The sequence below is a fragment of the Lytechinus pictus genome, chromosome 3, assembly GCF_037042905.1.
Source record: "Lytechinus pictus isolate F3 Inbred chromosome 3, Lp3.0, whole genome shotgun sequence".
NCBI classification, from domain to species: Eukaryota; Metazoa; Echinodermata; class Echinoidea; order Temnopleuroida; family Toxopneustidae; genus Lytechinus; species Lytechinus pictus.
The window spans coordinates 12,677,291-12,694,714 of NC_087247.1; the positions used below are offsets into that span (position 1 = coordinate 12,677,291).

Here is a 17,424-nt window from a genome sequence, read left to right on the forward strand (position 1 = left end):
GATTGGTGCAATTTTTATCACCGTCCCAAGGTAAAGCACTAGAGGAAAAAAGGTTTTGAAGAAAACAAAGATAAATGGAACTAAAATATAAATGCATATATCGAAAGCAAAACATGACAAAATTAACAATTATATCACGTAACCAAGGTGACGATTCATAGAAATGAATCTGAAAACTATATTCATCTTGATAACATTACTACTTATTTTGGTCTCCGGAAATGGTCGTTGGACATTCATTAAGATTGTCTCTATGTACTGACAAACGTTTACCATAAATAAAATCTAAATGGGATGGCAATGGGGGGGGGGGGGGGCTGATAATTTTTTTAAAACAATTTAGGTGCCTTATTTAGTTAATTAGAGCAAGCTTTTTTATTTCAAGCATAAATTCGCATAATCAATTAGAAATGAGTTCTTACGTAGAATTTGATCTAACAGTTTTGTAGATTATGCCAGCATGGGCAACGCGTGTGCCGATTTTCGTCGCGATCACGCGATCGACGACCGAGATCATAACGGGGGGGGGGGGCTTAATCAGCCCCATGGCCAGTCCTCTTAGGCGTCGAAATTACCCTGTTTTTTTTTAGGGTTAAGGCACGACACCAACATGACCAAGAGCATTTCATTTGTACATTTTGGGAAAAGTGTTAGTACCCCATCTATGGTTGATAATGAACATGTAAGAAAGTATGGGTGAATTATTATGATGTCTCATTTAATTTTTGAAGCGAAATGTATCGTATAAATTATATTGCTACCGCGCCCGCACCATAACCATCATCTTTAGTATCGTTATCATCATCATCATAAGCAGCATCGGCATCATCGTCATCCCAATAATGTTTCATATATTACCTTAGGGGATCCACGCTCAACCAGCAATGCTTTTTAGTGGATCCCCTCATTTCCATATCAGATTTTGTTAAAACTATTTTACAAATGTTTTGGAACTCGTTATTGATTTGTAATCATTGTTATCATATTTCATTTTTATTTGTTTATATTTATAATGTATATTTGATTTGTATTTGCTTATAATGTTGATAATGGAAATGGAAAATAAACTTGAACTTGAACTTAAACTTTTATCATTTATCAATATCACCACCACTATCATCATCATCGTCATCAACATCATCATCATCATCACCATCAGCACCACCATCATCGTCATCATCATCTTCATCATCGATCATCACAATCATCATCATCATCGTCATCATCTTCATCATCATCATTTATTCATTCATTCATCGTCGTTTAATGAAGTCATATTATTGACTTCGTCGTCATTAGCCTCGTCGTATCACTACCAGTGTTTCCAAGCGTTATCATAATTACATTAAAGTGCATCGCTTTTCAACATCATTGAAAAAAAAAATCATTTTAATAATTTCTTCCATTAGTATCGTCTGTAATAGAGGACACTTAGCAAAATAATAAAAACTGGTGTATACATTTTTGAACTATAAATAAAAAATATACATTAGTTTGGCAAATATTATAGACTGTAAAGACAGTAAAACGACTCATCAGATACAACCACAACACAAGTCAGAACACCATATAAATGATTTAAGAAAGAAATGTTTTAGTAATCCTCTTGCAGAAAAAGTTATCGTATTGTGAAAATGCTACTTGGTAACAGAAATAGCTCTGATGATGACTTGCTTACATGAACCGACTTGATTGACGTAGGATCCGTTAGAACGATCTTATCGATGAAACATTTCCTATTATTCCGAATAACAGTAACCGTCACCACCTGACTAACCTTAGTATCAGTATTACCGATCACAGCCCAATAGAACATAAGGATACAAGACAAAGGTCAATGGGACATAAACTATTATTTTTCTAGGGAATTCTTGTTCTTTGAGCAAGTCTGTTCATGGTGACAATTTAACAAAGAAGAAGAGAAACTGGACGATCACTCGATTATTATTTTTGGACGTTTCAAGACGACGCATCGGTTACAATTTCACCTCACAAATTACCCAACTGTCAAAGGAAAAGATCAGAAAGTAAGTTGCATTAAGTCTTTTGAAATTATTCAATGCTACTTTAATGATGAGAACATCATTATTTGTAATTAAATTGAAATGAGGCCGCCAAAATCATGAAGGGGATGATTAGATTTATGGTTTTTTTCAAATGGTTTAAACCATTTCTTTAAATTGGGACCACCTTATCACCAATATTTTTGTCAAGTTTGCAAGAACATTATCGTCTGTCGACTTATTCCAATGTTGTTTTACTCAACCACAAATTCTACTTGATTTTTATTTCATAGTGTGTATTTGCCTGTTTGATTGTTTTTTAAAAAGTTTTGGTACCCCCCCCCCAAAAAAAAAAAGAGCTACATGTCACTATTCCATTCATTAACCTGTATTCCCTAAAGAATTATGCTCAGAAGAATAAAAAAATAGCAATGTGTCTCTTTGGATAAACTTTTGCAATGCATTCATGATATTTGATTTTGATCGTGTGCCTTAAAGTGCGATATCTATCTATATATTTTCTTTTTATATAAAACCGCTTCTCAAGCAATTAATGTGCCAAAGGTTTTCATGACATCACCTGATATCTAATCACTGAATGCGTGCACTTTAAATTGCAGGGATTGAAAATAATTCCAGATGGAGAGTGATTATCATGGTTAGGGACGAATCAAATACTGGATTTAGTTCTAATGCTATAAAAAAAATAATAATCTTGGAGGATTTGAATTTGAATCCCTAGAGATTAAAAAATAATTTTTAGGATTAAAACTAAATTCAGAATTTGATTGGTCCCTACAAAGTCCACCTGGTTTAAGTCCATGCAATTCAGAGTATAAAATCAGGCCACAAAAATCATGAGTACTTCTGAACTACATGATTATACGAGTATATGTTTGAATATCAATCTTAGATATCAGTTGAAATTTGAACTTCTGACGTATCAATGAGGTGAGAAATATGTCACGATTAAACAATGAGAAAAATAGTAATATTGACAATGGCATTTGTATTATTATACAGTATTACGCGCGAAATGATGCAGGGTAAATAGCGGGCAAGGATAGTCCTCCAGTAAGGATTAACAATGACCTTTTAACCGCTTTTCCATATTTCAATCTAATGTTATATTGATGGATATAAGTATGACATGTCTGTAAACTATATTGGTGAGTATCACTTCCATGTTTTCTTCCTGTCTCTTCATCCACGCATTGCACTCATTCATAACAGAATGAGTCAATCGCTATTTTGTTCAGCACGAAGATGTCTAAAATCAAAACTAAAGTGAGGTTGCTTCGAATAAAATGCAATAAAAAGGTATATGACTGATTTCCTTTTTCATTATCTTTGCTTTTTAAACAGGAAAGTGTTGCACCTTACTTTCATTTATACCTTTCGGAGCATAGCAGTTAAGGTTAAACGGGTGTTGCATCTTGATTTTAATCATTATAGATAGCACTTTCAATGCCATTCGTACTTTTACCGAATAAACCAGTGGGCTCATGTCATTACTCGAGTTCACAGTGCAGGGACTAGTTTCGACTATCGACCACTTGGTTATATAAGAGGGTTATAGAGATGTAGATGTACTTTGGAAAATATTTCACGTGTGGTACATTTTGAACAAGGATCTGTAGGGCTTACTGGTGGAATAAACATATCGCATCACCCCCGTGAATATTTTGTTCTCGCAAACAAATCGAAATTTTCTCCAGCTTTTACTCCTAAGGGATATACGTGTCTCAGTTAACTGTAAAATTTTGATATTCTGTGTAGTATCGTCACCATGGCAAAGTTTCGGATTGTCTTCTGGTTGGTCGTCATGGCAACGTATCTTACAATAATTTGTGCAGACGATATGGATGAAGATAAGCTCGAGAACTTTCACGACTACGGTAAGCAAGATACCAATTTCTATTCATGGGAAATTGACTCTGAGATTTTTTGAATGGTTTCAGAACATAAACAGCATGAAAAGTAGAAGAAACAAAGTATTTTGCAAATTTTGATATTTGTGATTGCAAAATATTTTTGAATTTTGAGAGTGAGATTGACACAATGCTGGGTACAAAAGAAATGTAATTCTATTCGAGATGGGAGGGGTGTATATTTCATTTTCCTCTTTTCATTCTTGTCTCATGTAAAAGGGTAAAGCTTTTTCATATTTGTATGTATATGTAGAGAAACATTAATAAAAGATAATACTAATGAATCGTAAGTCTTTATTACACAGGACCACGGCGAGGATAGCATTGATTGAAGCATAATCATTAGGGAGTCATGGAGGAGTTCATTATCTACGAAGGCATTTACCTAATAGAGTTTTTAAAGAAATGTGAAGTTGCGAACCAACAATGGGCGGAGATACTGTGTGAAAGAAAATTGATTATCTTTTATCATAATAGAGGGAAGGAAATATAAAAAAGTTAGTTACAAAGGTTTCCACGAATTTCTTGATAAAATTGTATTCTCACTTCTTTTCTTGTAGGAATGAAAAATCCACAGGTGAAATGCCCCAGCAAGTGCTGGTCAAACCCTCCACCCAAGAAAACCATTTGCGCCACCAACGGCAGAACGTATATCTCGTGGTGTTACTTACGCATGAGCGCATGCGCACTTCGTCCCGTTGCTGATTGGCAGGTGGCTTACTTGGGATCTTGTGTGCACTCGTATGGGTCCGTCAGCTATACATCATCAAGTGCGTTTCAGGTTAAACATTCTTACGAGGAGGCGATTCCCCTTGGGCAACTAAAGCGTAAGCAGCAACAACAAAGACAAAGAGCTCACTTTGGAGAGGAGGAGGAGGAGGAAGAGGAAGAAGAAGAGGAAGAGGAGGAGGAGGAAGAACAAGGAGACTATTCTTCACCCGGTATGACCTTTGCATTGTTTTGCTGAAAAAAATACTTATGATTTTTCCCCCTTTGAGAAATCATTATCAATTCGAATTTCATTCATTGCAATTATCGATCATACTCAATAACCATTTTATCCACTGTTGTAAACTTCCATAGCCTGGAAGTGGATCAGTCCTTTAAAAAAAAGCAAGAAAAGAGAAAAACAAAGCAGTTACAGTCACCCAAGGCAAAGACAGGGGACATTTCCAGTTGACCATGGGCCTTTTCACACGTGAATCTTGAATCATTATTGTAATGATTGCAATTCGTCTTTAGAATCATCGAACCTTTCACACGCTCACTCGAAAACTGATTTGAATTCGAATTCCCGAGCGAAGGCGGTATGTGTCCTTGGTGACTTGTCAATCAAATCACTGCATCGCAAATACAAACTACGATGAGTGCATGACAATTGTATTATCTACGGAAGTGCTTGAAAGGTCATGTAAGCTCCGCCCCCAAAAGATGTTTTGGAGTCAAGCCTTTCACACGCAAAAGTCGTAAGGTAATTTGAGTGAAACAAAACTGGAATTTAACCTCCGGAGTAGAATTTGAATTCGTGATTGTGATTAGTGTTCGTGATTCTAATCATGTACTAGTTTGGTTATGCACGTGCTAAATTTTAGTCATTGGCCTTATTTTTCACTGGAATCATCATTCGAATTACGATTTTTTTTTACCGTGTGAAAGGGCGGTACGTTAACTCTATCCTATCATGACAACTATCGTAATACTGTCGTAACAATTAAGCATGTTATGTAATGAAATTGACACTCGAAACCAAAGCATGCACCCACAAAATTCAAAGAAGAAAACAGCGAGAATGAAAGCAGTTTAGTTCTAACCAGAAGTAGACAGGCTTTACCGAAGTTGCACCAAATTTCAGAAAATTCCAACCGCGGACATTAGATTGATGTGTGATCATTGAGTGTTTACTGAACATATATTAACCATTAGAAAGAAATCGAGATGTACTCTTTCACAAACCGGCCCATATACTGATGAGAATATATATTTCATTTCAGTTGCAACGGGAGGAAGCGAATCAGAGGGGGAAGAAGCAGAATCATCACCATTTGTACCATTTAGTTTTGCAGGTAAGCTAATGTCCACAAAACATAGAGATGTATATAATTATATATATATTGACAATATAATATATTTCTATGCTTCAAAACATAATTAAAACATATATAGGAATACTGTTGGCGAACCAAACGGGTTGTATCTTCATACACTGAAGATCTGCCATTATTGCAACGCAATGCATTGCAAAATTTGATATCTTAAGATGAAAAAGCTCATAATTATAATAACCTATTTCAACTATTTTTTTCCGGCCTGAATCAATAAGTTGTCCGTATCCCGAACTTTACAACGTTTCACAATGCCTGTTGTCTCGTGACAACATTCTGTTGTTCTCCACGTTGTCAAGGTTAATGCGGGTGGTGAAAACGCACTGCTGTAACCTAACAATGGTTTGTAACATACTGAGTTCATACAGCCTCTAGTTGAATACTATACTAGATGCTAGATTTAGTAGTAAATGAGAATTCAAGATTCATGTATTATAATGTAGATTGGTTATCTGAAACGCTAAACATTTTACATTCATTTACAGCCCCTGAATCTGCTGAACCAGAAGAATCAGAAGAACCGGAAGAATCTGAAGAACCTGAAGGTTCGGAACCAGCAGAATCGTCACCGATGGAACAAGCAGGTATTTCTAACAATGGTTGTATATTCCGTTGAAATGAGTCAATGAGACATTTTACAATTGTATTACACACCTTCCATGCGTTTGAAATGATGAAGATAAATGTCTTGAATAACTAATGTACCCATTTGTATTCATTACAGCCTCTGAATCTGCTGAACCAGAAGAATCCGAAGAACCGGAAGAATCCGAGGAACCAGAAGGTTCGGAACCAGCAGAGTCCTCGCCTTTGGAACAAGCAGGTATTATTTCTGAAGGTTGCATATTCCATTGAAATGAATCGAGTTAACATGATAGGCTACACTGTCTGGTGCCATACACATTTTCAAGCATTCGAAATAATGAAGATCAATGTCTTGAATGAATAATTACTTACCAATTATTTATATCCATTTGCAGCCTCTGAATCTGCTGAACCAGAAGAATCCGAAGAACCGGAAGAATCCGAGGAACCGGAAGGCTCGGAACCAGCAGAGTCCTCGCCTTTGGAACAAGCAGGTATTATTTTTGAAGGTTGCATATTCCATTGAAATGAATCGAGTTAACATGATAGGCTACACTGTCTGGTGCCATACACATTTTCAAGCATTCGAAATAATGAAGATCAATGTCTTGAATGAATAATTACTTACCAATTATTTATATCCATTTGCAGCCTCTGAATCTGCTGAACCAGAAGAATCCGAAGAACCGGAAGAATCCGAGGAACCGGAAGGCTCGGAACCAACAGAATCCTCGCCAATGGAACAAGCAGGTAAACCGAATCTCTGAAGACTCTTTTACTGAGTTGATTTGATCTGAGTTGAGAATAAATGAATAACTGAATTTGTGTTTAGTTGGATTTCTTTTTCTCACCGAAATAATTGAAATGGGTCAAATCAGTCTCGAGACAACCAATGACCATGTGGGTTATATCCTCCACCTTTCGCAGTGAGAAGATGTGATGATCATTATGCTACGTTTACGAATTAAATTTCGACTTGGCAGCATGATTACTCTATCGAATGATTACTCCATCAAAATGAACAATAATAGTTCCTCTTCACATTGATATGATTAACACTTGTGAAATTTGTGTGAATTCTAAAGTAGACTTTATTGGTGTTTGAACCACAGCTTCTGAATCTGAGGAGCCAGAAGAATCGGAAGAGCCTGAAGAATCAGAACCAGCAGAGTCATCACCAGTAGAACAAGCAGGTATGTCACAACACCACTTGAAAACATATAGTTTGATATACCCAACACTCTAAAAACAAATCAATCAAAAATGACTAGTTAATACTAATAGGGTCAGCTGGGTGCAACTGTTATTCTAGTCATATTTGACTATTTTCTAGTCGTATTTTACCAGAACATAGTTATTTCTGACTAGAATATATGTCAGAAATGTGACAAGACATATTAGTTGCACCCAGCTGACTACTGGTCGAGTCAATTTGACTGATTTGTTCCATCAAAATGAACAATAATAGTTCCTCTTCACATTGATATGATTAACACTTGTGAAATTTGTGTGAATTCTAAAGTAGACTTGAATGTGTTTGAACCACAGCTTTTGAATCTGAGGAGCCAGAAGAATCGGAAGAGCCTGAAGAATCAGAACCAGCAGAGTCATCACCAGTAGAACAAACAGGTATGTCACAACACCACTTAAAAAAATATAGTTTGATATACCCAACACTCTAAAAACAAATCAATCAAAAATGACTAGTTAATACTAATAGTGTCAGCTGGGTGCAACTTTTATTCTAGTCATATTTGACTATTTTCTAGTCGTATTTTACCAGAACATAGTTATTTCTGACTAGAATAAATGTCAGAAATGTGACAAGACATATTAGTTGCACCCAGCTGACTACTGGTCTAGTCAATTTGACTGATTTGTTCCATCAAAATGAACAATAATAATTCCTCTTCACATTGATATTATTAACACTTGTGAAATTTGTGTGAATTCTAAAGTAGACTTGAATGTGTTTGAACCACAGCTTCTGAATCTGAGGAGCCAGAAGAATCGGAAGAGCCTGAAGAATCAGAACCAGCAGAGTCATCACCAGTAGAACAAGCAGGTATGTCACAACACCACTTGAAAACATATAGTTTGATATACCCAACACTCTAAAAAACAAATAAATCAAAAATGACTAGTTAATACTAATAGGGTCAGCTGGGTGCAACTGTTATTCTAGTCATATTTGACTATTTTGTAATCGTATTTTACTAGAACATACTTATTTCTGACTAGAATATATGTCAGAAATGTGACAAGACATATTAGTTGCACCCAGCTGACTACTGGTCTAGTCAATTTGACTGATTTGTTCCATCAAAATGAACAATAATAGTTCCTCTTCACATTGATATGATTAACACTTATGAAATTTGTGTGAATTCTAAAGTAGACTTGAATGTGTTTGAACCACAGCTTCTGAATCTGAGGAGCCAGAAGAATCGGAAGAGCCTGAAGAATCAGAACCAGCAGAGTCATCACCAGTAGAACAAGCAGGTATGTCACAACACCACTTGAAAACATATAGTTGATATACCCAACACTCTAAAAACAAATCAATCAAAAATGACTAGTTAATACTAATAGGGTCAGCTGGGTGCAACTGTTATTCTAGTCATATTTGACTATTTTGTAATCGTATTTTACTAGAACATACTTATTTCTGACTAGAATATATGTCAGAAATGTGACAAGACATATTAGTTGCACCCAGCTGACTACTGGTCTAGTCAATTTGACTGATTTGTTCCATCAAAATGAACAATAATAGTTCCTCTTCACATTGATATGATTAACACTTGTGAAATTTGTGTGAATTCTAAAGTAGACTTGAATGTGTTTGAACCACAGCTTCTGAATCTGAGGAGCCAGAAGAATCGGAAGAGCCTGAAGAATCAGAACCAGCAGAGTCATCACCAGTAGAACAAGCAGGTATGTCACAACACCACTTGAAAACATATAGTTGATATACCCAACACTCTAAAAACAAATCAATCAAAAATGACTAGTTAATACTAATAGGGTCAGCTGGGTGCAACTGTTATTCTAGTCATATTTGACTATTTTCTAATCGTATTTTACTAGAACATACTTATTTCTGACTAGAATATATGTCAGAAATGTGACAAGACATATTAGTTGCACCCAGCTGACTACTGGTCTAGTCAATTTGTCTGATTTGTTCCATCAAAATGAACAATAATAGTTCCTCTTCACATTGATATGATTAACACTTGTGAAATTTGTGTGAATTCTAAAGTAGACTTGAATGTGTTTGAACCACAGCTTCTGAATCTGAGGAGCCAGAAGAATCGGAAGAGCCTGAAGAATCAGAACCAGCAGAGTCATCACCAGTAGAACAAGCAGGTATGTCACAACACCACTTGAAAACATATAGTTGATATACCCAACACTCTAAAAACAAATCAATCAAAAATGACTAGTTAATACTAATAGGGTCAGCTGGGTGCAACTGTTATTCTAGTCATATTTGACTATTTTCTAATCGTATTTTACTAGAACATACTTATTTCTGACTAGAATATATGTCAGAAATGTGACAAGACATATTAGTTGCACCCAGCTGACTACTGGTCTAGTCAATTTGTCTGATTTGTTCCATCAAAATGAACAATAATAGTTCCTCTTCACATTGATATGATTAACACTTGTGAAATTTGTGTGAATTCTAAAGTAGACTTGAATGTGTTTGAACCACAGCTTCTGAATCTGAGGAGCCAGAAGAATCGGAAGAGCCTGAAGAATCAGAACCAGCAGAGTCATCACCAGTAGAACAAGCAGGTATGTCACAACACCACTTGAAAACATATAGTTTGATATACCCAACACTCTAAAAACAAATCAATAAAAAAATGACTAGTTAATACTAATAGGGTCAGCTGGGTGCAACTGTTATTCTAGTCATATTTGACTATTTTCTAATTGTTTTTTACTAGCACATAGTTATTTCTGACTAGAATATATGACAGAAATGTGACAAGACATATTAGTTGCACCCAGCTGACTACTGGTCAAGTCAATTTGACTGATTTGTTCCATCAAAATGAACAATAATAGTTCCTCTTCACATTGATATGATTAACACTTGTGAAATTTGTGTGAATTCTAAAGTAGACTTGAATGTGTTTGAACCACAGCTTCTGAATCTGAGGAGCCAGAAGAATCGGAAGAGCCTGAAGAATCAGAACCAGCAGAGTCATCACCAGTAGAACAAGCAGGTTTGTCACAACACCACTTGAAAACATATAGTTTGATATACCCAACACTCTAAAAACAAATCAATCAAAAATGACTAGTTAATACTAATAGGGTCAGCTGGGTGCAACTGTTATTCTAGTCATATTTGACTATTTTCTAATCGTATTTTACTAGAACATAGTTATTTCTATACAATCCACAGTCTCATCTATACCAAAGATGAGGGATATTTAAAGTAATGAGAATGGCAAGCTCAAAAACATAGCCAGTAACTGACGTTGACGAGATCGTCTTTATGGAATTGCCCCCCTGTCACAAGGGTGGACTCTAATAAAAGTCAGATGAACTCAATGTGTACCAAATCTCAATTTACAATTTATTTCAGTATAAAAAAATTCTAATATCAAAACATCTGTCTCTGAAGTTCAATTTGTCGAACATATGAAGTCTATAAAGAGAGAACAAATAGTAACATTTCTAACGATAAAGACATGTCAAACTATGACTCTGATTCACCGGTTCACAATAAAAAGAAAACAAATGATCCTGTATTGATCGAATTTATCATATCAAACTCTCGACCTGTCTCTAAATACAATATCCCTGAAAAGATCCTGCACTGATCTAATCAGTAATCACCAAACTTCAATGTTAAGTGTGTCACGCTTACACCAGTAATAATATCTTTCAAACGTATCAATCAATCCTTTAACTTTGTTCTATTTCACTTACAATCATAAATCTACTCAAACATTCCCATGAAAGGATCCTGTATCGACCCACCTTCATAACTTTATCATCACTTATATCTTTCAACTAATATATTTTACTGATTATATTTCAAATATTTTTAAACATCCTCAACATCCGAACTTGAGCGTTTCTCCAAATGTCTTTTAGCTCAAAACTATACTCCAACATCGAACAATCTTACAGATAAGGATCCAAATTCAAAATAACGCTTCTCACTATCATCAGTCAACTGTGTGGTCATCTTAATAATTGTCTGTTATCTCTGATCTCAAATAAATAAGAGTTTCTGATATTTCTCTCATGGTTATTTACAAATTATCTGTCTGGTCGTTTTGTAGCCGAAAAACATCCTTTGAAGTCAGTACTTCGTATCATCGGTCAAAAGTAATTCGTCAATCTCCAAATCGAAAATGTCCCAATTCTGAAAATCATCCAACTGTGGAATTTATCCCGATCTTGAAACCATCTAAAATTAAAGACAAAACCAAGAATCTCTCTACGATATATCCTGACAATAACACCAACTGGAAGTTATTTTTGTCTATCATGTCATATTATTAATAAAAACTTGTTTGAAATTTGTGTAACTTTTTGAGTTTCAAATCACATTCAAGAATATTCATAAAGTTTGAATTATCTCTCGCATGAACTCACAAAATACATATTTCATGATACTTATAATCTTCCTCATAAATGCATATCTACTTCATAAGGCTTATAAATAAATATATAAACATTTCGACATCTCTCAAAGTTTATGTTTGTTTGTTTTTTCTTTATAAAAAATTGAAGAAATCACAAATTAACTCACTGATGGCTTCTTCAATACACTGTCAAGCTGCGATCTTATGTTTTAATAAATCTTGAATCTTAAACATTCTAAACAATCCAACCAAGGTTAACACCCGAACCCTAAAAACAATTCAAAGAGGCTCACCTAAGTGCTGACAATTCTACAGTTTACTTCTGATGAAACCACATTTCATCGTTATAATTTGTCTATTCCTCAGGCGAATCTGAATCTGAATCTCCCCAGCCATCGGAATCTGCTGGTAAGTGATTCATTATTCATTATATTAACAACGAAATCTATAGAAAGTAAAAACTAATTCGTTCGAAGAAAAACATTCCACCACATGGAGCTGCACATCCTTATCTTAAATATAGTTCATTCATATTTGTGGTGTGATAAGAGATAAGATGAAGAGCAACACAAAATGAATTCCTTAGGTTGCTGAAGGGAACTAGTACCGTACCGGGGATCAAACCAATGACACTGGAAAGTAAACACAAGTGCTGAACTCCTTTAAATAGCGCCACGACACCCGTACTATAGACACCGACAAGTGGTGATGACGAAGCCCTGTATCAACATGGCCCAATCACAGAGGGCGGTCTTTATCTTATAAAATATTTATTTTGGGGTATGGTTGTCTTAAATCTAACAAATAGTCAGTTTTTGTTTCATGCCTAAAGTGATTGCTTGTATTAAGTCTCAAAGACCATAAGTCAATTTCGAAATCTCTTTCCCTCCTCCCAAGAAATGACCACGAGTAGTATCATTTGTCTACGTCACCATAACAAAAAAATTCGTAACGTTCACAACGTCTTTTTTTTATATTCCGGATGGAAATGACAATAAATTCACGTCGACAGCTGTATCATGATACTACTGCCAAGATGCGGTGTTGATGAATTTTGGTAGATCTGCCACGAGGTTTTGTAGTTCCTAATATAGAGTTCAACCATATATCAAATACCCTTTTATTTTGTTTCCTTAGAACCTTCTGAAGAAGAAGAAGAGGAAGATGACGATGATGACGAGGATGATGAGGATGACGAGGAAAATGAGTCATCGTTCAGCGAAAGCGTAGGTCCGCATACAAAAAAGCCAGGTAGAGATTATTCATGCTGTGCTTAGGCGAAAGAGAAATGAAATGAAAAAATGACGTGATATTAATGTTTTGATTAATAAGAAATAAAATGGAGTAATAGGGCCTATTGATATTGTCTTGTTTTTATTTATAGTAGAGAGCAACCCGAGAGAGTATTGAGTCATCAATTAAACATGAAAGTTTTAGTTTGGTCGGTCAGTTTGGCCATAAATTGAATATATTAGAATATGCCTGAAGCCAGCATACCTTAATTTGATTTGATTTGATTTAGTAATTTCCGTTTCACAATTGTACATAATATGATAAACATAACATAACAAGGTATAACCTTTATACAAATACAAAAAAAATCCTATTTGAAATGGTCTCCAAACTATATTCAGAAGGGCAAATGTCTCTGAAAGTGTCATAAAAACGAATAAAATTATTTCATTAAACAATCAATTTTTTGTCTTCGTCTTCGTTGTTTTACAGTCCCCCATAATCGCACGCCATCTACCACTCCCGCGAAGACCACTACTATCACCACTGCCACCCCGACCACCGTAGCCGTCCAATCCACCACACCCCGTCTTGTTGCCACCACCCAGGAAGGTTGCCAGGTCTTCTGTCCACTCTCCGGAACGAAGGTGTGTACCACAGCGGGTGTCTTCGATAGCGAGTGCCTCTTCAACTTCTTCAAGTGTCTGGGTAAGATCGGCGAGGATGACGTGATACTTTTCGACGGTGAATGCCCGACGACCCCAGCTCCACCGAAGATCAAGACACCACTGAAGCCGGATTTGATCACGAAGGCCCCTGTCCTACCAACGACGGTAAGATCACGGTCAACGTTGCTGTACACTGAATACGGTCCGGGTCGCGCTGTACAATGATGCATAGAAGATGGTGGAATTTTTTTCTTTTCATTCTCATGCAAAGTCACTATTCACTCCAATCATGCACCATATAGCCAAAAAGTAGGTAAAATGTGCAATATTGGGATCATACTGGCACATTTGTTTTGGTTTTGGACTAGGTGAACCTACTAGATTCGGTTTGGCGAGGCTTTCATTAAAGTTCTTTACATTTCTCGAGATCAGTTATTCAATTTTATATTCCGACAACAACTAATTACCCTTGTGGAATTGGGGACGAATGATTCTAATGATGATGCTAACAAGAGTGATTATTTTTCAGAAACACAGAGTACTTCATACAATTTTAATATTGAAAGGAATTGACATTCATAGCAAGTTTCCAATCTTTCTTTTTAGACAGCAATTGTTTTCAGATACCAAATTGTAAAAGCCCAGAAAGTTCCCAACGTCACCACTGATCATAATTATGTATTTCACATCTTTCAAATCTAACCTTTCCTATCAACAGACAAAAGGACGATGTCCCGGATCATGTCCCATGATAAATGACCCCGTCTGTGCGACCTACACAGCTCTCATCTCTTTCTTCTCGACTCCCCAACCTACCCCCAGCCTCGTCACCTACACCAATGAGTGTGTGTTCCTTCTGCTTCAGTGTCAAGGCAAGATCAGTCCAGATGACATCATCCTGTACCAGGGAATGTGTCTGGCGCCCCCTACGTTACCCGATGTCGATCTCGCTTACCGAGGAACTGCCGGACCTTGAAGACAACTAGACACTATAATGGTCCTCACCGAGATGTACAAATAATTGGTCTTTCAATCGTTGGTATAACTACCGCCAATCACCAGTGACTTTCTACCTTCTTTGTTATGTTCTGTTTTTTTATGTGCACGCAACACCTCTAGTATCATGATCGAACAGACCAAGAAAACTGTCGCTTTATGAATTCATCGACAGTTTTCAAGACTTCGAGTACCAACAATCATGACAATGGAAGTTGTGACACTCTTGGCTACACATAGCTTGACTACACTTTTGAACCATGGATATACAGCGGTATACCTAGTGAATACAAGAATCTGCTTTTAGATGAATTGACAAGAGACACATTGGAAAAGAATAAAAAAATTATTGGTAAAAAACATGACGGAAGATGAATGGGTGTTCCTAGCGTTGATCGTAAAGTTAGGCATAAATTTACGACGAACCACGTTGGTATGAAGTGCTAAATGGTGCGTCAATTTGCTTTATACATTAGGTAAATGTGATTGTCTTTCTCAACGTTCATCCTAAAATGGCATTTACTTTTTTCGACACTCTTTTGAAGTGCAAGCAGATCTCCTAAATATCAGTTGCCATTGTCGCAAAGATCGTTACTTAATATGAATAAGTCACATCAACGAAACCGAATCAAACCGATGTGATGGTCTGCCATTCGATATCATGTAATAGCTTTGATCGGTATGGATTCGTTTTCGTTGGTGTGGCGTTTTGATTGACCATTGGGGCTGGCCCCCGTGATTGTAACTCATATGCAATACAAAAAACCCAACAAATTGACAAGATGAGGCTATTTCCTTATGATGCAAAAAAAAAATCACATTTTGTTTTCCAATATCGTTCGTGTTTTCATGTTCATCACGGTATATACACGAACTGATCCGTGCGTGTAGTGAGTATATAGATAATTCACAGAGGATATACATTTTAGTATAAATATAATGTATATGCTAATTGAAAATGTGATCATTTCAAGTTATTTATTGATTGCAGCATATTTTGAAAATAGTTTGTAAATTACAATATAAATGTTTTTAAATATATGAGAGACTTCCTCGAAACGACATGTAAAAAAATACATGAATAAAAAAAATGTATAGCTAAAATACTTTCTTGATGAAACTTAGTGTCTTTATTTGTATTGACTGGTGAAAATTTTATTTCATTTCTAATATTTAGAAATTTCAAGAACCACTGTTGATTCAATTAGAACATCAAGAAAAAGTCGAACAAGTTAAATTTCTTTACATGACATAAGTGAACAGAAAAGTGCATGGGAAGAAATTGCATGTTTATCACATTGGGGACCAAAAACACACAAATAATTTAGATATAAATACATCAGAAATAGAAATAATGGAAGTACTAGAGGCTCTGTCTAAGCTATGATTGCCAAAAGATAGTCATACAAGGTTAGTCATGTCACACCTCTCCTCACCACGAACCAACCAACTGCCATGTTGACAGCCCCCCCCCCCCACCCGAGCGCTAGTCAATATCTGACTGCACTGACAACATGGAATGCATACTAATCAACTATTCTCTGTGCTTGACAATTGAGGAAAGTCCGGTTTAAAAAAATGCATCTATATATTAAAACACGAGCCACATAACGGTTTTGATATTGACCCGGAGGGGGAGCTGAGCAGAAGGGGGAGGGGGCAGCTGACCATTTTGTACATTACAATAAATAAGAAATGTTTACGTTTTTGTACACGTTTAATGAAACAAGGGGGAGGGCGGATGCCCCCCCCCCCGGCTCCGCGGCCCATGAAGTCGACTATCATGTGAACAAAGCAGAAGTTTCGAAAGGCCCTAAAACACATCCTACTTCTATATCATTCTTAATACAGTAATGCCTCCTGTATCATTCCTAAAGGACAAGTTCACCCCAACAAAAAGTTGATTTGAATAAAAAGAAAACAAAATCCAACAAGCGTAACACTGAAACTTTCATCAAAATCGGATGTAAATAAGAAAGTTATGACATTTTTAAGTTTTGCTTACTTTCACAAAACAGCTATATTCACATCCCCATCAGTATGCAAATGTGGGAACTAATGAAATCACTCACTCACTAATTCTCTTAATTGAAATATTCTAATTTCCTCCTCATTGTCCTGTGAAACGAAGTTTTCTTTCTCCCTGAACATGTGGAATTACCATTACCATAACATTTTATGGTTAATTCAAGTTAGACCTTGTTGTCAGATCTGTAAAAATAGAAATATTGTATAATTCAACAATAAAAAACAAAAACAAAAATAGTGAGTGAGGGACATCATCG

The 17,424-nt window shown here is 36.0% G+C and overlaps 1 protein-coding gene across 6 annotated transcripts; it reads left to right on the forward strand.

Annotated features, from left to right (window-relative positions):
• Positions 1–1,720: 1,720 nt before the first annotated feature.
• On the forward strand, positions 1,721–16,240 carry LOC129255897 (paternally-expressed gene 3 protein-like). 6 transcript variants are annotated; one of them, XM_064096389.1, is made up of 20 exons: positions 1,742–2,027; positions 3,783–3,901; positions 4,495–4,875; positions 5,926–5,997; positions 6,522–6,620; positions 6,761–6,859; positions 7,017–7,115; positions 7,273–7,371; positions 7,734–7,814; positions 8,170–8,250; positions 8,606–8,686; positions 9,043–9,123; positions 9,478–9,558; positions 9,913–9,993; positions 10,348–10,428; positions 10,785–10,865; positions 12,609–12,650; positions 13,380–13,493; positions 13,968–14,308; positions 14,862–16,240. In XM_064096389.1, exons 2-20 carry the CDS (start codon positions 3,793–3,795, stop codon positions 15,117–15,119), a joined length of 2,361 nt encoding a protein of 786 aa, XP_063952459.1. In that variant the 5' UTR covers positions 1,742–2,027; positions 3,783–3,792; the 3' UTR covers positions 15,120–16,240. The 6 variants fall into 6 exon arrangements, with proteins under 6 accessions (XP_063952463.1, XP_063952459.1, XP_063952460.1 ...); XM_064096390.1 differs by having other exon boundaries at positions 1,781–2,027; positions 13,380–13,472; positions 14,862–16,239; XM_064096391.1 differs by lacking the exon at positions 8,170–8,250 and having other exon boundaries at positions 1,943–2,027.
• Positions 16,241–17,424: the final 1,184 nt, after the last annotated feature.